The 25918-nt window shown below is 18.2% G+C and overlaps 9 protein-coding genes across 9 annotated transcripts; 6 read left to right on the forward strand and 3 right to left on the reverse strand.

Annotated features, from left to right (window-relative positions):
• Positions 1–405: 405 nt before the first annotated feature.
• On the forward strand, positions 406–2721 carry PF3D7_1305500 (mitogen-activated protein kinase phosphatase 1, putative; the record flags this gene model as incomplete). Its single annotated transcript, XM_001349746.1, has 1 exon — positions 406–2721. The coding sequence occupies one exon, from the start codon at positions 406–408 to the stop codon at positions 2719–2721; it is 2316 nt and encodes a 771-aa protein (XP_001349782.1).
• Positions 2722–3067: 346 nt separating this feature from the next.
• Positions 3068–4195, reverse strand: PF3D7_1305600 (site-2 protease S2P, putative; the record flags this gene model as incomplete). Its single annotated transcript, XM_001349747.1, has 2 exons — positions 3068–3275; positions 3411–4195. 2 exons carry the CDS (start codon positions 4193–4195, stop codon positions 3068–3070), a joined length of 993 nt encoding a protein of 330 aa, XP_001349783.1.
• Positions 4196–6133: 1938 nt separating this feature from the next.
• PF3D7_1305700 (conserved Plasmodium protein, unknown function) lies at positions 6134–6724 on the forward strand (the record flags this gene model as incomplete). The annotated part of the gene is made up of 1 exon (XM_001349748.1): positions 6134–6724. The coding sequence occupies one exon, from the start codon at positions 6134–6136 to the stop codon at positions 6722–6724; it is 591 nt and encodes a 196-aa protein (XP_001349784.1).
• Positions 6725–7288: 564 nt separating this feature from the next.
• On the forward strand, positions 7289–8128 carry PF3D7_1305800 (conserved Plasmodium protein, unknown function; the record flags this gene model as incomplete). The annotated part of the gene is made up of 1 exon (XM_001349749.1): positions 7289–8128. The coding sequence occupies one exon, from the start codon at positions 7289–7291 to the stop codon at positions 8126–8128; it is 840 nt and encodes a 279-aa protein (XP_001349785.1).
• An 856-nt stretch (positions 8129–8984) lies between these two features.
• Positions 8985–10696, reverse strand: PF3D7_1305900 (conserved Plasmodium protein, unknown function; the record flags this gene model as incomplete). The annotated part of the gene is made up of 2 exons (XM_001349750.1): positions 8985–9823; positions 10108–10696. The coding sequence occupies 2 exons, from the start codon at positions 10694–10696 to the stop codon at positions 8985–8987; spliced, it is 1428 nt and encodes a 475-aa protein (XP_001349786.1).
• A 1773-nt stretch (positions 10697–12469) lies between these two features.
• PF3D7_1306000 (conserved Plasmodium protein, unknown function) lies at positions 12470–16495 on the forward strand (the record flags this gene model as incomplete). The annotated part of the gene is made up of 1 exon (XM_001349751.1): positions 12470–16495. One exon carries the CDS (start codon positions 12470–12472, stop codon positions 16493–16495), a length of 4026 nt encoding a protein of 1341 aa, XP_001349787.1.
• A 662-nt stretch (positions 16496–17157) lies between these two features.
• Positions 17158–17556, forward strand: PF3D7_1306100 (conserved Plasmodium protein, unknown function; the record flags this gene model as incomplete). Its single annotated transcript, XM_002808952.1, has 1 exon — positions 17158–17556. The coding sequence occupies one exon, from the start codon at positions 17158–17160 to the stop codon at positions 17554–17556; it is 399 nt and encodes a 132-aa protein (XP_002808998.1).
• A 1002-nt stretch (positions 17557–18558) lies between these two features.
• PF3D7_1306200 (conserved protein, unknown function) lies at positions 18559–19995 on the reverse strand (the record flags this gene model as incomplete). The annotated part of the gene is made up of 1 exon (XM_001349753.1): positions 18559–19995. The coding sequence occupies one exon, from the start codon at positions 19993–19995 to the stop codon at positions 18559–18561; it is 1437 nt and encodes a 478-aa protein (XP_001349789.1).
• Positions 19996–22436: 2441 nt separating this feature from the next.
• PF3D7_1306300 (SAM dependent methyltransferase, putative) lies at positions 22437–25602 on the forward strand (the record flags this gene model as incomplete). Its single annotated transcript, XM_002808953.1, has 7 exons — positions 22437–22646; positions 22745–24388; positions 24479–24692; positions 24854–24915; positions 25031–25134; positions 25330–25420; positions 25525–25602. 7 exons carry the CDS (start codon positions 22437–22439, stop codon positions 25600–25602), a joined length of 2403 nt encoding a protein of 800 aa, XP_002808999.1.
• Between the last annotated feature and the right edge of the window lie 316 nt (positions 25603–25918).

Below are 25918 nucleotides of genomic sequence, written 5' to 3' on the forward strand. Positions count from 1 at the left end.
AATAATAATATACGTTAAAAAAAAAAAAAAAAAAAAATTTTAGGAATAATATTTAATACTTTTTTAAAAAGGAAACAATATTTATATTTCTTTATATTATATTGAATTTATATATATTTATATAAAATATAATTTTGTTCTCCTTGATATATATTATTATTGAACTTCAAAATAAACGTTGTTTTTAATTTGAAAAAAAAAAAAAAAATAAAATAAAAAAAAATAAGGTTTATATAAATGTGAAGGATATATTTATATAAAGGATAAATGTTATCTATAATAATGATACAAATGACAACTAATTAATATTATAAACACATAAATATATAAATATATATATATATATATATAATATATATATATTTCCTTTTTTTTGTTTATTTCTATTTTTACCTAATTTTAAGTATGGAATATAAAAGCATCGATTTTGAGGAGCTGAAAAAAAAAGTAAGAGAGGAAAAAACAAGCGAAAAAAATAATGAAAACAAACAAAGTAGCAAAAATGAAAATTATGTAGAACTATTGAGAGATCAAGTAAATGGAAAATATTTGAAAGAACTTAATAATGATACTAATAACAAAAAGGATGTTTTACCCTCCTCCTTAAAAAATAACATAACCTGTAAAATAATAAATTCATTTTATATTTATAATTACATACAACTATTATTAAATGAAGGAAGTAACAAAAGTGTATACATATTAGATATTCGAAAAGAAGATTTATTTAACCAGGGTCATATTAAGAGTAGTATTAATATATATAATAAAAAGATGATGATACAAATAAATAAAGAAATGATATGTAAAGACAATTTAAAAATTATCTTTTATGATCAGAATAATATGAATAATATATATGATGATTGTATTAATTTATATAATGTCTATTTTTCAAATATTAAAGTAGAGAACATATACATTTTAAAAGGAGGATATGAAGATTTTGAAAGAGAATATTGTTTCTTGTGTATTTATAAAAATGTTGATGTAAAAGGACAAATTTCTTCACATATTTATAATAGTAGTGCATATATAAATTATCCTATAAAAATGTTTGATAACTTATATTTAGGAAACATTATTCATATAAATAATATTTTTATAAATGATTTTTTGAACATCAAATATATTTATGATTTTACATCAACTGGTTTTGTTATAAAAACAGAAAATAAAGAAACAAGGAAAAATAAGGAACTTTTATATTTTAGATATAATGTATATACTAAAAATTTTGAAAATACAAATTCTTTGAATAATGAATCTATTAATTATTACAATTTTTTAGATATACATATGATATATAAAGTTATTACTTCTATGATAAGTACAAATCAAAATGATATATCTCATAATAATAATAATAATGATGATGATGATGTAATATATAATGATCAGAATAATAATATGGCTTTATGTACAAACCAAGTAAAAGATAATAATACATCATTTATAAAACAAAATAAAGAACAGTTAATATGTTATATAAATTCTACACATAATAACAAAAAACAAAATATGAATAATCAAAATAATATCCTTATTATATGTAATCATGGAATGAAAAATCCTACATCAGAAAAAACAAATAGTATAAGTCTTATTATATGTATGTGTTATATTATGTATATAAAAAAATATAACCCTAATTTAATTATTGCCTATATGCTAAAAATATATAATAACTGGAGTATAAATTCTCAGACAAAATCATTTTTAGAAAGTTTCTATCAATCCCTAATTAAGTGTAATTATAATTTATCAAAATATTATTCAAAAAAATATATATGTTATAATAAAGAGGAACATATAAATATTTCAACAGATAATCATAATCAAACGGAATCACTATTAAATATTATAACAAGTGATAATTATAGGAAATTATTTGATAAATACGAATTAAATAAAAATTATATATATTTACAGTATGATGAAAAATATGTACTAAATATCAAACAAGAACATATAATATTAGATATAAATATAATAAAACAACAAATAAATGACCAGGATATAACAATATCTTATGAATATGTAATAATGTCCATCTTATTTTATTTTTATAATATTACAACAATAAATTATGAACATATTAATGAAGTCTTACAAATTATTACACATATACTAAATAAGAAACAAAATTATCATCAGCTTTATTTAATAGTTCCTTACATATCATTAATCATAATAAATATATGTAAAATATTAACATACAACACAATTGAAAACAATAGTATTAACAATACAAATTTAGAAAATCATGACAATGTAAAATATACTTTATTTCATCTAATATATAAAAATATTATTATATGTATTGATATATTAATAAATAATGATGATATATCTAATCATATAATTAATGAAGAATTTGATGTTACATGTTTAACAAACCAGGTCTATATAAAAAATAAAAATATTGATAAAAAATTTTATATAATATTATTATCATTAAAATATTTTCTTATAACACTTTTGCATTTATATCTTAATCCACACATAACAAATACGAAATTTTTAACTGTAGATAAAATATTCTATCTATTGAAAAAAATTGATACCTTTTCAGACTATTATTATTCTGTTTTTAAAATAAACATTAACATATTTCAGAGTGAAAATTATGAGGCAAAAATATGTTCAGCCGATTATTTGCCCTTATATTTTTCGGATATATTAAGACCATTTATAGTAATAAATAATTACATAAACTAATAAACATGGAAATGTATTAAAAGCAAGTATATAAAACAATACAAATATATACACACATACATACATACATATATATATATATATATATATATGTATATTTTTTTTTAATTTTTTTTTTTTTTTTTTTTTTGTCTTTATTTATGGATTAAACAACAATATGTCAATTAAAAAAAAAAAAAAGAAAAACAATTTTTTTGTAAAAAAAATGAAGGAAATTTTTTGTTATATATAAAAAAATATGAATACCAAAAATTAATTAAAAAAATAAAAATAAATAAAATAAAATAAAATAAAATAAGTAGTACATATATAATTATATATTATTATGTCTGCAAATTAATGAATATTAAATTTTTCGAAGATAAGAATATAAAGTTGGGAAAGTGTTAACTCCATTTGTTACATGACCCAATTCAATACCTAAAATTCTTGCTAGTATAAAATTAACAATTCTGGTAAAAAACAGATATCTCGCTTCAATGAAATTGAAATATATGAACACTAATAGTGGACATATGTACGACAGATAAGTGTACACAATTTCTTCATTTATTCTAAAAATAAAACGAATTAAAATGAAAATGTATAATATGCAATAAAAAAAAATATATATATATATATAAACATATATACATTATATAAATAATTTTGACATATTCTAAGGTCACATATTTCTTATTTTTTCTTACATGTTGTTTAAGCAATAGGGTAAATACGGCTCAAGTATACCCCAACCATCAAAACCTAAAATAGGACATAAGTTTAAAAGAAACGAATCCACTAAGAAAGAAACAGCTGTAGCCAACGATATAAACAATATTGAATGTGGCTGCACATTTAAATTCTTATGATTTTTAAAATATGAATATAAATTATAAAAAAAAACTATAAATAATATATACAATATATCTGATAATGGACCAGATAAAAATATAAAAGATAATTGAAATCGACTTCTTATAAAATGTAATTGTAACCAATATAAATTTCCAGGAATACCAAACCCTGTTATAAATAGTGTTATTAGGGGTATTATTAATGTATGAAAAATATCTAAATAATTCAATATATCCAAATATAAATACCCTTTATATATCATAGTAATGTCACCATACTTATATGCAACCAATGCATGTGCAAATTCGTGTAAACATAAGTATATCAAAAATGCGAAAAATACAAATAATACAAATATTATGTATGAATTATAATAATATAATATAAAGAAAAAGAAAGAAAACAAATATGTTATTGTTAAAAATAAATTCCCAATATAGTAACCATTCATTTTTATAAATAAATGTATTCCACCTACAATTAATAAAGGAACTAACGATAAAAAATATGATAAACAATTCTGACACTTTTCATAATTATAAGCTTTTTCTTTATATACTGATAAAAAACTGCTAGCTAATCTTTTATGTTCCATTAATGCGTTATTATAAAGTAGCATTTTATTTCTTGAACCCATTGTACTACAATCCTTTATTTATTTAAACCTGTATGTTTCTAATTATTTCCCTTCAAATATATTAATATCGTTTCTCACACATATACAAACATAAATATATATATATATGTATGTATATTATAAATTCCTTTGTTTTTCTTCTTCTTCTTTTTTTTTTTTTCTTTTTTTTTTTTTTTAAATATTATATTTCACGTTTTTAATATAATATCAAATTGATAATATACTTATGATAAGGCATTTTCTTTTGTTTCACTTCCATAACTCTATTTCTCACCATCGTAATATATTTCGCTTAATAGTTAATTTTGGTTCTTTTAATTTAATAATAATAATAATAAATTAAAGAAAGTATCCATCTTTTCTTATACAAACACATTTATTATAAATATACTTCTCCACTGGAAAGATGTATTTTTTTTTTATTTTTCTTTTTTTGAATTAAGAATTAGTAAGTATTTCCTTGTGTTCAAATTTGATAAATTATGTTACTAAATATTGTATAATATGATATATATTGAAATAATACAAATAAAATATTAAGTAAAAAAAAAAAAAAAAAAAAAGAAAAAAAAAAAAAAAACAGTGAATGCACACATTTAAGATCCATATTAAACTTATATACATTATATATAATATATATATATATATATATATATTAAGTATGTGTATTCATGTAATATATAACAAAATAAAGCTCATCTTGTTAACATTAATAATGAATAAATTAAGAATATACGTTTAAGTATCTTTTTTGATTATTTAAAATATATTAAATATATATTTATATGCTAATTCTTTATCTTCTCTATTCCGGTAATCATTTTTCACATTTAAGATTCACATAAGAGAAACATTATTTTATACCACAAAAATTGAATAAGACTTACTACTTTTATTTTGTAAATTCTAATTTTTATGTTATTTTAAAAAATTATTCTCATTTTTCAACACACCATTATTAACTTATTAACCATATATATACAACATATATTTTTGTTATAATATTTTATGTATAATAACACAAGCAAATAAAATAAAACATAAAAAAAAATATATGCATATATATATATATATATATATATATATATAAGTCTTTATGTAGGTCATTAATTCATGTTTATCTTTTTCTTATATGTAATATTTATCTTATTATTTCTTTCTTAAAATATTATACAATAGTAAAAAGATAAAGAACATAAATTTTTTCATAAAAAGTTAATTCGATATATCTGTAATTTTTCATTTTTGTCCTTCTCCTTATTAGAAGAATTTTCTCTCTACATAAAAAAAAAAAAAATAAAAAAAAATAAAATATACATATATATATATATATATATATATACCATATTGATATAATATTATTTATAAGAATATTTCGGAAAATATTATCATTTTATACGGGTCTGGACTTATGTTGTTACATAACAGGCAATATGTCATTTTTTATAATGTAATAGTTGTATTTATATGTTGAAAAAAAAAAAAAAAAAAAAAAAAAAAAAAAAAAAAAAAACATATATATATATATATATATATATATATATACCTATATACATATAAATATATTTATTTTTAAAAACGTCAATTTATAAATATATATTCAATATGATGTTCATATAGTATTATTATAATTTATATTTACTTCATTTATCTCCAATATATTCAATATTTTAAAAAAGAAATTCAATTAGTTCTATATTTTGTGTATTATATGTTTTTATTAAATATATTACTTATTAAAAGCTTCATAAAAATGTATTTCTAATAATTTTTTTAATAATATCTTAGTATTTATATATATTCATATGTTACACATGTAGAATTTATTTAAAAACAATCAATAATTTTTAATATATTTATATATATATATATATATATATATATATATATTTTTTTTTTTTTTTTTTTTTTTTTTTTTTTTTCTTATTTTTTTTGAAAATGCCACATCATTTAACATCCTTTGTTGCTGCATTAACTGGTTCTATAAGTTCTGGGACATGTTGTGGTTGTATCCCTTTCACCTTTTCTCCAGCAGTAACTCCAACTATAGCATCTACTACAGCTCCTTTATCAGCAGCCATACCAAACACAGTATTACCAGCAGCGGTTGCTTCTCAGAGTGCTGTATCATCAACTCCCGTATTAACTAGTGTCATGTCATTCTTTGCTCCACTTTTAAGTTTTTATAAAAATTATCAAAATTATCAAGATTTTGAAGAAACTAAGGTAAATAACAAGGAAAAAGTAGACAAGTCGTGTCAATGTAATTTAATAAATTCAGATGAACTAGATTTTAATTATAATAAGAAGGAACCATCATATGTAAATGAAAATAAATCCTTAGAAGATAATCATATATCTAATGATAATCATACTAGCGATAATGAATGTTATATTAAAGATGAAATATTATTAGAAGAACTCAGATTATTAGCTCATGAAAAATGTTCATCGAGTAGTGAATTTTCAGGTACTTCTTTTTTGGATGATAAGGAACTAGAACATTTTAAAAATATAAATACACATTAGGAATATATAAAATGAATTAACATGTATATAAATATATATATATATATATATCTATATTTTGTATGTCATTATATATTTTTTTTTTTTATTATAATTAATTTTTAATATGCGCATTTTTAATTATACACCATTTCAATAATACATATATTTTATTTCACACATTTTATCATTTTCTTTCATTTTATTTCAATTCAATTTATATTTTTATTTAATTCGAAAAAAAAAAGTATTCTAATTTTTAAACACACAAATATAAATAAGTATATTTTGACAATAACATTTCCAATAAATTAATATATATATATGTATGTCCATTTTTCTTATACAAATATTTAAAAGAAAAAAAAAATTTGAATTTAACAAAACATGAAATATCGCTTTTTCGTTGTGTTAATTACAACACATAAAAATATAAATAAATAAATAAATAAATAAAATATATAAATAAATAAATAAATAAATATATATATATATATATATATATATATATATATATATATATTTAATTTAAAGTTGTCGTTTATACAAATAATATACATATAATTCATACACATTTTTATAATCATGAGTTCGCTAGAACAACAAATTAAAGAAATAGAAAATAACATAATTGTAAAGGAAGGGAAAATTCAAAGCTTATTAAAGGATATAGAAGAAATAAAAAATAAATCACAATTATATTATGAAAATTTGATAGATCAACAAGATATTTTACTCAAAAAAAAAAAAAAATATATATTGTTAGAGTTAAAGATAAATAACTTAATAAAAAACAACATCAAAACATCAAAAAATATTCATCATGTTAATATTCATATAAATTGTTTGTTCGATGAGTTGAAAAATACAAAGTGTGATATAAAGGACAAATATAATAAATTTAATAACATATTTTATTTTCTTGATAATTATAAAAAATGTGATAATAATATAATCCTAATTACATCAATTCTAAACAACTTTTTTAGAAAAAAAAACGAACATAATATATTACTCAAATCATTACTTGATAAAAATACAAATAAAAAGAACAAATTGGTAAACAACATAAAAGAAATTAATAGTAATATCAACAATATCATATCAAATATTCTAATATTAGATGAACAAATCATTTCTAATTTGAATAAAATAAAAAATGTCATATATGATAATTTAAATATTTATCAAGAGGAAAAAGAAAAATATCAGCAAAATTGTGAAATAAATATATGTCTAAATATAATAAATAAAATTATAGAAAAGCAACAAAATGATAATAATACATTTCTTCAAATATACAACATTTCAGACAATATACACAATAATATTATAACATCCCCTTATAAAAATGATAACGGAGAAAAACTACAACTAGAATTAAATACCCAAGAATTTCTTGAACTTGAAAATTTTTTCTCATAATAGTATATCAAAATTTGTAAATCATTCTCAATAAATTTATGTATTTACAACACTATTATAGTATAATGCAAAATATATAAATAAATAAATAAATAAATAAATATATATATATATATATTACTTATTTGCTATTCGTTCATTTTATTATTGTAATAAAATTTTCATTCGACCTGTATCATAAAATATCAAACACATCATTGTACAAAGTCTTAAATTATATAAAAGTTATATAAATTCTAATTGAATATATTTTATAACAAGCAAATATAATTCTTTTCTATTTTTTTATTTTTTTATTTTCTTTTTTTTTTTTTTATCTATTCATATATTTCCTTTTCTATCATAATAGTAAAAAAAAAAGTATAAATTCTTTTTTCCTTATACAGTAATATTTTTTTACTATCATTTAACTGAATTTATATATATATATATATATATATATAAGTGAAAAATATTTATTTATATATTACTTATATAGAAATATATACTACGATTTAAAAATATTATACAATTAAGGTAAATGGGTTTTTTTTTTTTATACCATCCTTTAATTGTAATAATATCTACATATAATTATTCATTCACTGGAAAAAAAAAAATAAATAAAACAAACACATATATATATATATATATATATATATTAAACATAGTCTTAATATATTAAGCAATATATGAGTTAAAAAAAATTATATTTAATAAACTATATATTTATTGCATAATTTATAAAATTAATAGGAAACATATAAATTAACCTATATAGCAAAATAAACAATATAAAATCATATATATATATATATATATATACATATATATAATGTGTGAACCCTAGATATTTATACATTTAGGATAACCTTCTTTATGAATTTCGAGAATACGAATGTGAGAATTTTTTATTATGCTGTGTCATATTTTGTGATGATATATAATCCATATTCGTGACCCTACTATTACGTTCTTCAAACGATTTAGACCTTTTTATTTTCTTCATGCGATAATTTTCTGATGATAAAGACTTTGAATAATTTTTTTTATATTTACTATAATAAGGAGATGGTGATCTATTATTTTGTATGTTACGTGAATAATCATTATTGCGTCTATATTTATAATCTTTATGCGGAAAATTATTATGATTATAAGGCTTAAAAGAATTGATATTACTTGTTTTAATATAACTGGGTTTATATCTTTGAAAGTCGTCGTAGTATGGTTTTTGAGAGAATTTTCTTCTATGATTTTTGTCAATCATATGATCATGAATAGAAGAAGAATATTTATTGTTATCATTTTTTCCTACCTTATAATTTTTAAAATTTTTGTTTACCGTATTTTTATAAGATGTCCATTTTTCAAATTCAATCCAAACACGCAAAGAATTTTTCATGTTATATTTTGCATCTTCGTCATTCAAATAACATGCTCTTATAAGTAACATGTTAAAACGAGATATTTCATTTTTACAGGCTAATGTTACTAAATGTGTTCCTTTATCAGCCCACATATCACAAATTTCGGGAATTTCAAAATTTTCATGATCTCTTTTCAAACTCTCAAAATAATATTTCAAAAATTTAGACATTTCTTTTACACCCCAATGCAACGGCTTATAACGACCAAAAACACACAACTTTTTTCTCATTTCTATATTGTAGCAATTTCTTAAATCTAGGTCATCTGGCCATTCCATACCGTTATCTGTTACAAAATGGAAGTCAATAAATAAATAAAATGGAATAATATAAAACAGATAGTTCATTATTAACACCCATAGGGGAGAAAAAAAAATAAAAATAAAATAAAATAACAATAATTAAATGAATTAAAAAAGTATTTAAAAAGAACGTATATAATCCATATATGCAAAAAATAAAATAAAATAAAATAACATATAATCTAATACATTTCTAACATATATATTATATATATTAACAATTTGTTCTTTTTTTTTTCTTTTTTTTTTTTTTTCTTTTTTAATATACCTCGTGGTGGTGTTATGGATATCTTTCTCATCTTACTTATAATGTTATTTTCATCCTGCATACCAGTTTTTTTATTATTGTGAGTATCTAATTCATCTTCACCATACTTTTCATTTTTGTCATATTTATCCTCATGTATGTCGTGTTTATCTTTTTTTGTTTGTTCATCATTATTCTTTTTATAATATGGTTCTATATTCAAATGAATTTTTTTTTTATTTTTCATATTCTTCAAAATGAAATGAGATAAACTTTCAATGGTTTCTCTTGATATACCATCATGACAAGCCAAAATAGCTGAAGGTTGATTTTTTAATAAATATACATGTTCTATTAGAGGGAAGAAAATATTTTTATTGATGGCTAAACGATAAAAATATTCCCGAAAAAACCAAACAACATCATATTTACTCCATTCAACAGGAATATTAGTTACAATTAAACATAACTCTTTCTTTAAATTCTTATCATCAAAATCATAAATCCCATGATTTATTGGCCATAACACTTTCTTATAAATGGAATTATAATCTTTTCTATTCAAAAAATTATAATCTCTTTCTTCATAATTATCCTTATTTTCAGACATTGACCTTTCGATATATTTTATTTATTCACCACAAAATTAATAAATATATATATATAAATATATTTATATATTTTTTGAGGAAAAAAAAAAAAAAAAATATATATATATAATAATATTTTTTCACATTTACTTAACATATATATATATATATATAATTTTTCACTTAATTTTGCAAAATGTTTTATGTAATATTTATAAAAATATACAAATATTTATATATATATTATACATTATAATATTTATTTTCCATACATCATAATATACATACATTTATTTATATATAAAAATAAAATAAGGAACATTTTAAAAAATAAGGGAGAATATACTATATATAAACATATTACATGAAACCTAAAATTCTTACTCTATATTTAAAAAAAAAATAACAAATCACAAGTTCTAATAAGTTCAATTCAATACCTATTTATATATTTATACATTGTTAACATGAAATCTACAATTTGCAATTTTACCTTATTTTAATAGAAGAAAAAAAAAAAAAAAAAAAAAAAATTATAAATCAAAATAAGTGAACAATGTACTAGCATTTTATATTTAGGTTATTTATTTATTTTTTTTTTTTTACATTATTCAAAATTTTTACGTACATGAATATAATATATATATATATATATATATATATATATTATATATATTTAATTCACTTGGAATATCTGCTAAAAAAAGTAAGAAAAATTAATAAACAATTAAATAGAATAAAAATAAAGAACTCTCTATATTTTTTTATATTACCTATTAATCACAATTTTGTAGATTTCTAATAATTTATATTTTTTCATTATATGAATTAATTATTTTTATTATATTATCATATACAATATTATATAACTTTAATATATTTTTATAAAAGCAACAAATTGTAATGCTACACTTTGATTAATATGTATTCTTTTCTTTTTTCCCTTTTCTAATAAACCTGAACATTATTCTAATTAGTTATTATACGTTACATTCTTTACTTTATTTTCTTTTTTTTCTTTTTGCACCGTTTAAGTGTACAGAATTATGACATATAAAATTATATTATTCACAATAATATATATATATATATATTATTTTCTAACAATATTTAATAATTTATCAAATGGTTCTCTTAAAATATATGTATATATATATATATATATATATATATAATTCACACCCATATGGTTACAGTATCAAAATATTGAAAACAACAAAATTATATTAGTTGTCCTTATTTTGTTCTAATTAAAATACAATAATAAAATTATCCTAATGAGGAAATTTTAATACACAACCTAATATTTAATTTGTCATTCAAATATAATTTAAAGTATTCTTAAATACAAATAAAAAAAAGAAAAAAAAAAAATCTGTCATATATTTTAATTTTTTTTTTTTTGGTATTTATGTATATATTTTGTTTTTCATAGTGCACACATAACCAAAAATAGTATTAAAAAAAAAAAAAAATATATATATATATATAATATATAAAAATAATTATTTAAATTATGTGGACACTTTAATCCTAGGTATACTATTGTAACCAATAGTGTCCTTTTTTTTTTTTTTTTTTATGTTTTTTTTCCTTTTTTTATTCTTTTATATTTTGATCGTTCCTTGAATTACATATTATATATATATATATATGTAATATGTTACATGGAAATATTAGCCCATACAATATTATTCAAATAATATATATAAATAAATAAATATATATATATATATATATATATATATATTCATAATAAAAATAACATTTTAGTTATATATTTTTATTAAAAAATGAAATGTGTTTTAACAAATTTGTCTACCGAAAAAAATGATCAAAATGACAATTATAACAATGTGTGTAAATTACAAGATAACGCCTTTATTTTAAGAAAGAAAAAGAAAAATTGTAAACTTAAATCTTATTTAAAAAATGAGTCTAAAATTCATTTTCTCTTTTCATATAAGGAAAATATAAAATCATCTCACACTTTCAATAACAATGAAAATGTTAAAAGAACTCAAGTAGATAAAAACAAAACAAAAGAAACTATTCCTAGTAATATGTCTAATTCGGCATACTTATTAAAACATGATAATATAAAATTGAGTAGTACATTAAAAAATATAAAAGACATTACACATATGAATGATTCTTTTCCTATAAATCCTCCTGGAAAAAAAAAAAAGAAAAAAGAAAAGTGTACACTTCTTAATAAAATTATTAACAAGGATAAAATTAATATAAATGAAACGAAAAAAAATATTTTACTCTCCTCACCAATTAATAATAATAAAAATAATGACTATTTGTCTCCCCATGACAAAAAGGATCAAATAAAAGAAATAACGAAGACTGTAGTGGTATACCCACCTGTACAAAATGAAAAAGATATAAATAATAAAAAAAAAGATGATGATGATGATAATAATAAAAAGAATTATTATAACAAGAATTATAATATACTTGATAATATATGTAATAATACTTACTATGATGACAATTTTAAGGATAATCATACTATTGAACAGGAAACTTCTGAGGAATCAGAAATTTTAAAAAAAAAGAAAAAACTAAATGATATATTAAGCAAGTACAATTCCATAAAAAAAAGTGCTGATAAAAAAGATAAAAGTAAAAAGGATATTAAACAGAATTATTGGTATTATGATAATTTATTACAAATATATGAACACAAGTATCTTAAAAATATATCCAAAGTTAATTATTTCAATAAAGATGAACATTCATCAGAAAGGTTTCATGATGATTATAATGAATCAAATAAAGAATCAAAAGGTTTATTAAATTATAATAATATTATAAATAATATTCCAAGCGAACAAGGTAATAAAAAACATCATACAACATGGAATAATGATGAACATATATTACTACAAAGGAATATTAAGGAAAATGAAAAGGAAATATATTCTGATGATAAAGATCAAAAATTTTTATCTAATAATACTTTTGTAAGTATTATCAATCCGACAAATGATGATAATAAAAACAGTGGTGATAATAATAATAATAATAATGGTGATAATATCAACAATAATGATGATAATAAAAACAATGTTGATAATAATAATAATAATGATAATAATAACAATCGTGATAATAATAATGATGATGATAATATCAACAATAATGATGATAACAACGATAATAATAATTATTATTATGAGAATTATATTAATGAACTCTATAAAATAATATATAATAATATAAATGAACAAAATCATACCAAACCAACTATTCATATAGAAAATAATACATTTATCGAAAAAAATGATGACAACAATATTATTTCATCCCCTAAAAACGAAACCAATCCATCTACATTTTGTCACAATCATACAGATCAAAACAAAAATACAAATGAGCAGGCTGATATTAAAAAAAAAAAAAAATTTAACTCAACATTATTAGAGGAGACCTTGAAAAAATTATCATACAATAAAAATAACATTATAGATAAGGAAACAAATTTTACAGTTAAAGAAAAATATAATGTTAAAGAAAAAAAGGATGGATTTTATCAAACATATTATAACGATATATACAGCAATGATAATTATATATATGAACAAATGCAATACTTGTATGATAATAATTTATCATCAATTTACTCAGGAAATGAAACAGATAAATGGATATATCAAAACGATTTGGATATATTACAAAATAATAAAAACATATTTGAAAAAAAATGCGAAACAAAACTTCTCAAAATAAAGGTGCCCCCTATAAACCCTTTAAATAAAATAATAAAGAAAAATATAAATAATTTTAATACATCAAAAACTATATGTAACAAAAAAGAAATAAGTGATCAATCATCCTTTTCAAATGTTAAGGATAAAATTATGGCAAATAGAAACATAGAAAGAATAGAAAAAAAAAAATCATCAACTCATATGAAGAAAAATGAAATACTTGTAAAAAGAAATATGTTGTCTACATTAAGAGAAATAAAAAAAACACGGAATTTTTTATCAGAAAATAATAATATAAAACCTTTAAAAAATGAACATAATGAAGAATATCAAAATATAAATAAATGTAAAGAAGATGTATACGGAGAAAAAAAAAACGATAAGGTATATTTGGATATAAAAACTTATCAACATAAAGAGAATATATTTAAAAATATTAATAAATATAATGATATACATATGAAGAATAATAAATATGAAAACACAAAATTATATACGTTCACAAATAAATCATTTTCTTTCAATAAAAATATACAGAAAGATGCACAACACAAAGTTAAAACATATAATACCAAAGAATATAAAACCTTAAAAAATAAGAAAAAGGATGAGAACAACATAAAAATGTCTACCTCAAATGAAAAACAAAAAAAATATATTTTAACAAAAAATGAAAAACACATAAACAATATTAAATGTAAAAAGAATGATAACTATAAAATAATAATAAAAAAAAAAAATTCGCTTAAAAATATACATAAATACAATATTAATGATAATATAAGATTATTAAAACATAAGGATTTCTGCTTCAAATTTCCTACATTTATTAATTATAAAAATGAAATACGCATAACAGAAAAGGTTAATACATATATATATTTATGTCATAGAATTAATAGTTCTATATCAAATATGATAAATTTTCAACATAAGTATTTATTTATACATATATTTGTTTACACATTGAACCTTATAATATTTTTTAAACTTTTAAAAACCAATATTTTTCATTCACAAAATAATCAATTATTACAAATGAAAGGAATATTTTGTATTCTATATATTTTAATAGTTCAAATATATATATTCTTTATCAATAATTATTTTTATTTTTTTCTTAAAAAGAATATAAAAAATAACATTTCGGATATGGATAAAATTAATTTAATACATGTTATACATCAGTTATTTCCTCAATATGATAATATGATCTTTAAAAATAATTTTGACCACCAACCTAAAATCAATCAACAAAAGGACAAATCAACAAATCTAAATAATTCAGATATTGTCAAACAACAAATAAATAATTTAAACATGTCATTACATAATAATGATCATACTATATATTTCACTTCTAATAAAATAGGAAAAAATGAAGATATAATTAAAAAAAATACATTTGATTATAAAGAAAATGCACTTTTTAAAAATAATAATTTAATAAATACGTATGAAGAATATAACATGATACATGTTGATACCTACAACAAATCTAATAAGAATTTAAATAATACATTGAATCAAAACAAAGGTAATGTACATTTTCACGATACTATACAACAGGATATTTTAAATCACCTTTCTTTAAATATAGAGAATGAAAAAACAAAAAATAAAATAATAAATACAACACATCATAAAATAAATAATAAAACTGATAATTTATATGGTATAATAAATAACAATATAATTGAAAAAAATAAAATGTATATATTAGATGATAAACAACAAAATAATATTATGGATCAAAAAGTTATCGATATAACATTCTTTATATTAAATAATCAGAGCAAATTAAATTTACAGGATTTTTTCTTTTTAAAACTTAGGAAATACAATAATTGTTTTATTTTATTTTTTACAATACTCCTTATGTATATAACAAAATTATTTGAAATAAAAGATCCCTTTTATTTTCATGATAACAAAAATTATATTTTCTTCATTCTAGTAAATTTTCTTATACTTCTTCAAATACTTTTTTGTATAATTATTGAAATTAGGGGACTGTTTGTAACGAAGATAAAAAATTTCCTTAACAAAAGAATAGCATACCTTTCATATGAACTTAACATATATCTCAACCATTAAAAGAAAAAGAAAAAGAAAAAATAAAATAAAATAAAAAAATAAAGAATAAAAAGAATTGCTCATTGGTAGGAAATATTATTACATACGTTTTGAAAAAATCGTTGAAGCATTATATATATTATATATATATATATATTTTTTTTTTTTTGTCCATATATATTTTGTTAATTTGTTTTTAAAAATTACATTACCTTATATAAGCAAAAAAACTATAAAAAATATTATATAATATATATGCTTATTTTATTTTTCTTTTTTTAAAAGTTATCTTTTATCCAACAAATTTTTTCACTTTTAATAAAAAATGTGCATATGAAAAGAAAGTGATTATAATATATATATATATATATATATATATATATATATATATATATATATATATTTATTTATTTATATATTGATATATATTTTGAATATAATTTTTTTTCATATATGACAAAAAAAATAAATAAAATTAAAACCAATAAAATATTAATACATATATATATATATATATATGTATATATTTTTTTTATAAGATATTATTTTGTTCAGTTCATTTTACCTTTTTTTGTTTCATTCAATAAATTACCCCTTAAAGCAAATATCAACTATATCACATGAATTTATTTATTTTGTCTCATTAATTTTTAATAGTACCACTGTGTAAATAAAATATACAAATGAAACTTTTTAACCTGTTAACAAAAAATGTCAACTGTTTTAAAAAATTGATTGAAGAGAATAAAAAAAGTAAAAATATATGTCATATTTTTCATGGTAGAAATATTTGTACAAATGTAATAACACAAGAACAAAAACCTAAAGTACACCTAATGACATATGATATGGATAATAATAACGTTACCAAAGATTTTTTCATTAATACATTCAAAAATGTAAATACATATAACGTTTTTAATAATACTATATATATTACTGATACTATTATATCTAAAGAAAATGATGCATCCAGAAAATTACTATATTTTAAATGGAAAGCTAGAAAGTCATATAAAAAGAGAGTACTCAATTTACCGTCTACCAAATCAAGAAGAAGATACGCACAAAAAAATAGATAAAAAGGAAAATTTTCTTAGTAACTGCATTAAGAGATCAAACTATAAAATAAAATTATAAATTATAATTATTGAATACTTTTTTTTGTTCTTTTTTTTTTTTTTTTTTTCTTATTATTTCCAACATTCATTTATATCATTATACACATATTTATATTACTTTATAATTAATAACTAATACGATAAATTACATAATTTTTCTTTTTTATAAATTTTTAAAAAAATAATTTTTTTGTTTAAAAGTTTATTTAACAACGCTTTAAAAAAAAAAAAAAAAAATAATAAAATTTTTATAATGGATATATTTATAAATAAACAGAAAAATCTTCAACATATCTAATAATGTATATATATATATATATATATATATATTATTATATATAAACAATAAAACGAAAAAGAAAAAGAAAAAGAAAATATATAAAAATGTGTAGGAAAGAAGAAGAAGAAAAAAAAAAAAAGATTAATTTAAAAAAAAAAAGAAAATTTAGACAAAGCATAAATATGAAATTATCCTTTTATTTTAAATATTTATATGGTTTCAAAAAAAAAAAAAAAAAATCATTTTTTTTTTTTTTTTATGACACAATGATTTAAATAAAATTACACAAAAATAAAAAATATATATAATAAACATTTACAATATATATTTATAAATATATAAGTTTTTTGATTAGGTAAAAAAGAAAAATATATATATATAAAATATATTTTTCTTTTCTATTGTTTTTTTTTTTTTTTTTTTTTATTAATATTATATATATATATATATATATATATTGTTTGAATTTAATTCATAACAATTTGTTCTAATTTTTATTTATTATCTTCGTTTCCACTACTACTATATCAACATATACTCATACTACCTTTTCTGTTATTCATTTATAATATTCTACATTTTCCTTTTTACAAATATTTTTATTATAAACTTGTTCTTCCTTGTAAATGTACAAATACAAAATGTTCCGTTATCCATTTTATCCGTTCATCTTCTTTCACATTTTAGAAAGGAAGAGAAGAAAACCTTGATCTCAGGGGTATATAATAAAGGAAGTCTAAAATATTGAATCCCTTCAATATCCTTTTAACTATTAAGCTATATTCACGTTTGGCAGATCCATATATATTAGCATGCTTTCCATTTTTGAATATATATATATTTTTTAATGGAAACCTTCTATTTTCTTTAACTTCTTGGGATAATATATTTAATAAAGAGATATTATCATTTAATGGGTGTAATATATATATGTTGGATGTATTAATATCATTTTCTGTAATTATTTTATTAAAATCATAATCGTATAAATGTCCTTTTAATTGATTATTTAATAACCACATACAGAATGAAAGGAAATAATTCATGATACTTTTTTTATCATGTAAATTTATCTCCTGTTTATTTTTCATCCTCTCCTCATTTAATTTTTTATCAATATCACTTAAATTAAAATGCATATTTATAGTTTTGTGTAAATTAAATATTGGAGAATCAAAAATATATTTATCTATATATATAATATTTTCTGTATTCTTATTTTTGTTCTTATCAGTAGAATATGGAATAATAGTTTTTATAAATTTTTCTTTTGATTTATTTGCTATTTTGTTTTTATAATGTTTTGATAATAATAAAACGAGTAAATTCGTAGATGACTGAGTATAAATATTTACCTCATTTAATCCCATATTATCTTTAAAATAACTCAATATATTATAAATATCATCTACTCCTCTTTCATTAAAATTTTTCATATCAGGAATAAATATGGTAGTATCATTGTGAATATTTAAATTTTTCAAAATATTCAAAAAGAATAAACATGCTTGTCTATTACTATTATATCCATGTAAAAGTAAAAATAATTTGTTGCTTTTCTTCGTTGGTTTTATTAACCAACCTTTCACAGTACTATTAGATATTGGTATTCCAATTTCTTCATATTTCAAGTTGTACATGCTTGGTGAAGCATTCAATTCTAAATTGTAATTATTTAAAATATAAGGATCATTCATTTGAGATGCTAATGTATCACAGTTAAAATTTATTAAATATAATAAGAAAAAAACAAAATATTTTTTTAAAAACACATTCTTTATATATAAAAATAACTTGTTTATAATATCGTGAAATGTCTTCTTTAATATGTCCTTACTATAATTAAATGATTTCATTACTTCATTTTTCATTATTTGTATATTTGGATCATACAAGGCTTCTTGTATGTATCGATAACATTTATTATTTTTCCCATTCTTCTCAATATAAGAAAAAAAATAATTGTTTAATTTGTTCCCTTTTCTGTATAAAACCGCTAGCTTTTTTTGTAGCACTTTGTTTATATCAAATATAGCTGTATCATTCGTTTTTATTTTTACACTGATGTTTTCCTTAAAAAAAATTATTACTATACAAAAAATTACTAGCGATAATTTCATTTTTAACACATAAATTATGAACAGACAGGTAAAAATTATAAAAGAAAAAAAAAAAAAAAATATATATTATATATATAATATAACAATACGCACACGTATACAAAAAAAAAAATAAAATAAAAAATAAAAATACGTATGAGAAAATAACAGTGAAAACAACAAAAAAGTATAGTCATAAAACTTATATTATCTCTTCTGTTTTATTCATAAAAAGGTTATAACTTTCTAAGGAATGAAAACTAATCTAAAATAAAATAAAATAAAATTCATTTTACATAAAGCATCTTGTATTATTTTTAAACAAAAGAAAATGAAGTGAATTTATAATATTTACAATTATCATTATAAACTATATAAAGGAAAAAGAAATAAAAAAACAGGGTGTTAGGAGAAAAAGGTTTGTTATAACATATATATAAAATTATATATTGAATATATATATAATTACAATTTTACTCATAAACACACATATATATGTTATTATATCAAGTTGTATATTTTTTTTTTTTTTTATCATATACATATATATATATATATATATAATTCTTTATATATTATTTTTAATTGAACACATATTAGCTTTTGCTTAAAAGCTTAATATAAACTTGTGTTCAAAATGATACAATATAAGAAAAATTATATAAAAAACAGTAATAATTTTATTAATAAATAAACAAATATATAAATAAGTATCATTTCATTAAAAAAAAAAAAAAAAAAGAAAAAGAAAATTCATAAAAATATTAATAAACACACAATGAGATATTGAATAAAATATTTATAAATATCATAAAATATGCTTTCAATAAAGAATAAAAAAAAATAATAATAATAAAAGTAAAATATTAAAAGAAAAATTAGTGTATATTGAAAAAATCTTTTTAGGTAACTCCTTAAAACTTATAATCTCCCAAAAAAATAAAACAAATATATATATATATATATATATATATATATAATATATATTTATATCAATAAATAAAATGTGCACATAATATATTAATACATATTAATTATTTGTATATTTAATATTACTACTATATATAAATATATTATATATATATATATTACACATTATAATGTAATACAAATGAACTATAATATTATTACATACTTAAATATTATAAATAAATAAAAAAAATTATTATAATTTTTAAGGAGACTATTGTGTATATATGTAATGTATATTTTATAACTTATTTGCTTATTTAATTATATATGCATATAATTCTTATAACTCCATATTCTTACTTTAAAAAGAGAACAAATTACAAAAAAAAAATTTAAAAAAAAATAATAATACAAAACAAGACAATATAATGATAAAAAGAGTGTGTTCACAAATATTTAATATACATTTTTATATCTTTAATATTTATTTACCCATGAAAAGGCAAAATTGTAATATTTTTTTCTGGAAAATTATTTATAAAAACATTAAGAAAAAAAAATATATATATTTATATATATTATATGTAACAAATTTTTTACCATTTATATCAATCATAATATATTTTATAATTCATATAATTAAAAAAAAAAAAAAAAAAAAAAAGCAACGAATCATGTTACATAAATTTTAATTAAGATATTTTTGGTACCTTGTTAGTCTTATTAATATTATATGTATATGTAAAATTATTTATGATCTATTTTTATTTCTAAAATATATTTTTATTTTTTCCAAGAGAAATCATAAACATCTTAAAGGTTTTTTTTTTTCTTTATTTTCAATAAAAGTGGTAGACTAATAAAATGACATGATACATTCTTTGCAAGGGATAATATAAATTTATCTATCCACATCTGTAAAGAACTAAAACTTTGTTGTGCATATGCATATAATGGTTTCCCTTTTTAAATAATATAATAGGTACTCTTTTTTTTTTTTTTTGTATATTATGCAAAAAAGAGTTTTTATTCGTTCTATTAATTTTGTAGTTTTATTAAAAAAGTAAATAAAACCCATAACACATTTTAAAGGGTTTATAAAATTTTACAAAGAAAAAATACATATACGCTTAATATGTATAAAAGAAAAATCTTGTGGAAACGCTTTACACTTTCGTTTTATAAATCTTATAGGTTCTATTTTTTTTTATTTTTTTTGAAATATAATAAAATCATTCAATGGTACAGAAATACAAAATGTATATTAACGAATTTATATATTTATAAATAAAATAGGCATTATGTGAAAAAAGCTACTTAACATTGTTGAATTTATTTTTTCCCCTCCCTACTCCAAAAGAAAAAAAAGGAAAAAAAAAAAGAAAAAGAAAAAGAAAAAGTTTTTAAAAATATATTTATATATATATATATATTTTTTTTTTTTGGTTTATTTATTCATTTAATGTTTTTTTCTATCTTTTGAATGTAAGTAATAATATGAAACTATTACAAGTTATAAAAAAGGAAAACAAAATAAAAAATGGAGCACAATGTATTGTTTAAATTTCTATAATGTTTACATTTTCAACAATTTGAAAAGAAAACTTTTTAATTCTCAAATATTGAAAAGGGGAATTAGTGATGTATGTGAAAGTAAAATAATAACACTTACAAAAAGTAAGGAATATGATAAGTTCAAAATTTATAGAAATAATATATATAATAATATATATGAGAATCAAATCCTTCATGGTGTAAAAGTTAGTTTAAAAAAAAAAAAAAAAGGAAAACATATATATATATATATATATATATATTATAATATTTTACACATTATTTATAATCGTTCATTTTATAGGTACACAATGTTGATTCAAAAGGATATGGAGAAATTGCACTGCATGTTACAAGAAAACATTCATTATTTTTTTTGAAATATTTTTTATTAATTCCGGAGGAACAGGTGAATATAAAAGTCCTACAGATTAATAAGAAAAAAGAGAAGATAAGCTTTCAAGTATTATGCAAAACCAAAAAGAGTAAATATGAAATAACACCACAATGTGAACATTTTTCTAAATGTGGAGGATGTATGTTTCAGCACATTGATTATAATTTTGAAAAACAGCTAAAGAGGAATTTATTGATTTCCTTATGTGAAAAATATAATATAAATATTTTATATAGTAATCAAAATTATTTACAAGATGATCATAATTTTGTTACATTGAATGAAAAAAAGGAACAAGATTTAATTGAAATATCACAAATTAAATCTGAATATATAAATGATAATATAAATAATGAGGATCAAGACGATTCGGAAAATGCAAATATTATGGAAGAAAGATATCTAAATAATAATAACTATAAAGTTATAAATAAGAATATTATATATGACGAAGAAGATGAAAAACATGAATTCAAAAATAATGATAATAATATAATAGATAACGAATACAATAATATAACAATACAAAAAGAAAATGGAAATAAAAAGAAACTACATAATATTTATCAAAAGGAAAAAAATAATGAAGAAAAGAGAAATATATATTATGCGAAATTATATAACTTTATATATTCAAATGATTATAATTACCGAAATAAATCATCTATTAATTTTTGTGTAACTGATCATTTATCCATAGGATTTTATAAAAAAAATAGTTATGAAATTTGTGATATAAATAATTGTTATATTCATGATAAATATATACAAGATATTTATACCCAGATTAAAAATGAAATAAAAGAACATTTTATAAAAAATAATATCTATATATTTAATAAAATAAATAATAATGGATATCTTAAAAGTGTAGATATAAAAATTAGTGATTATAATAAAGAAAAACAAATATTAATAAATTTTATAGGTTATACATTAACAAATACTCAAACTAAAAAAAATCTAATAACCATAGCAAACAATTTAGCATTAAAAAATCCAATGATCAAAGGTGTCTTATATAATGAACAGAAAAATAAATTAAAGCAAAACAAAAAAGAAATATTATTATATGGGCAAAATCATATATATCATTCATATAATAAATATATATATAAATTAGGAGCCAATACATTTTTCCAGCCAAATCAATATTTAAATCAATATATTATTAGAATAATTTCTAAAATAATTGAAAAATATAAAATTAATTCTTCAAATACATGTTTATATGATTTATTCTGCGGTATTGGTTTTTATTCCATACCTCTTGCAAATTTATTTGATCATGTTATTAGTATTGATTATTCTATAGATAATATAAAATCATTAGAAGAAAATATTAATCTAAATAAAATTAAAAATATTAGATGTATACAAATGGATCTATTTAATCAACATAATTTAAAACAAATAAACTTACACATAAGAAGATATATTGTTAACACTGTTAAAGAAAAAAAAATTGATTTATATGATAAAATAAAAGAATATATTAGATTAACATTTATACAGACAAATAATGAAAATATTCTTGTGGAAAACATACAGGTTTTTATTCTCTTTAAAATAATATATTTATATAACACTAGCTAGTATTAATACGTTTATATAATATATCATATATTTTATTTTTTTTAGAAAATTCAGTCCCCATATAGTACTTTACCACGTTATATTTATGAACAATTAAACAATTTCAATACTAACACATTTAAGGAAAATAATGATAATATTATAACAAAAGATATTTTTAAAAATCCTAATGTTCATAATGATGAATATATAAATAATAATAATAATAATGATATGGAATATTCGAATGACAACGATATGATCAAATTTAAACAAAATGGTAAGATTGTATATTTATATATTTTTACAATTTAAAAAATGAAGGATATTTTGCTTATATATATATATATATATTTATTTATTTATTTATTTAAATTTATAATTTCGTTAACAATTTATATTTATATATCTGTGTTTGTTTTATTATTTTCCTTTTATAAGAATTCGTGATGCCAAGTCCAGACTTGATAATTGTTAACCCCCCCCGAAAAGGATGTGGAAAAGTAAATATATACATGTGAAATAAATATTGTATATGCATATTACCTATAACCGTATATGTTTTCTATTTTTATAATAAACAATTAAAAAATTATTTCAACATGAAAAATATTTCAGGTATTTAGAAGGTGGATAAGAGGACTATGTTGCAAGCATATAATTTATGTATCATGCAATGTGCACAGTCAATTTAAGGATATCAGTCATTTGATTAATTTAGGGTAAATGAAGTTCAAGAAAGACAAAAAATAAAATAAAATAAAATAAAATAAATGAAATGAAATAAGGGAACATAAAACAATATAAAAATGATATAATAAAATAAATTATAGGCAGTATGAAGTACTAATTTTATATTGATATATTACTTTTCACATATCTTTTTTTTTTTTTTTTTTTTTTTTTTTTTCATTTAGTTATATTATAAAAGATATTATACCCTTGGACACATTCCCAAGAACTCCCCATTTTGAAACAATAGTTTATTTAAAATTGGATTGTAAGAAGGTTAAAAATCAAAAAAAAAAAAAAAAAAAAAAAAAAAAAGGAGATATCATTTGATATATTCATATATATATTTTATATATATATATATATATAAATTTTGCTAGGTTCATCATAGTAAGGAAGAAATACTACAATTCGAGATGAATGAAATTAAAAATAAGAAAAAATTTAAACAAGAATAACATATTTCAGGTAATAACATTGTACATGTGTATCATAATTATTTATTTTAACAAAATATTTAATTTTTTTATGTTTTTTTTTTTTTTTTTTTTTTTTTTTAATTCAAAAATTTATATATATATAAAAATATATATATATACAAGAAACATAGTTATCTATTATAATTAAACAAAAAAAAAAAAAGAAAAAAAAGAAAAATATATATATATATATATAATATATATATATATATATATATAATATAGCATAATATATTTATGTATGCCTATTTTGGATGTGTACACATATATATATTTATATTTATATTCATTTATT

Source organism: Plasmodium falciparum (genome assembly GCF_000002765.6).
Source record: "Plasmodium falciparum 3D7 genome assembly, chromosome: 13".
Classification (NCBI taxonomy): domain Eukaryota; phylum Apicomplexa; class Aconoidasida; order Haemosporida; family Plasmodiidae; genus Plasmodium; species Plasmodium falciparum.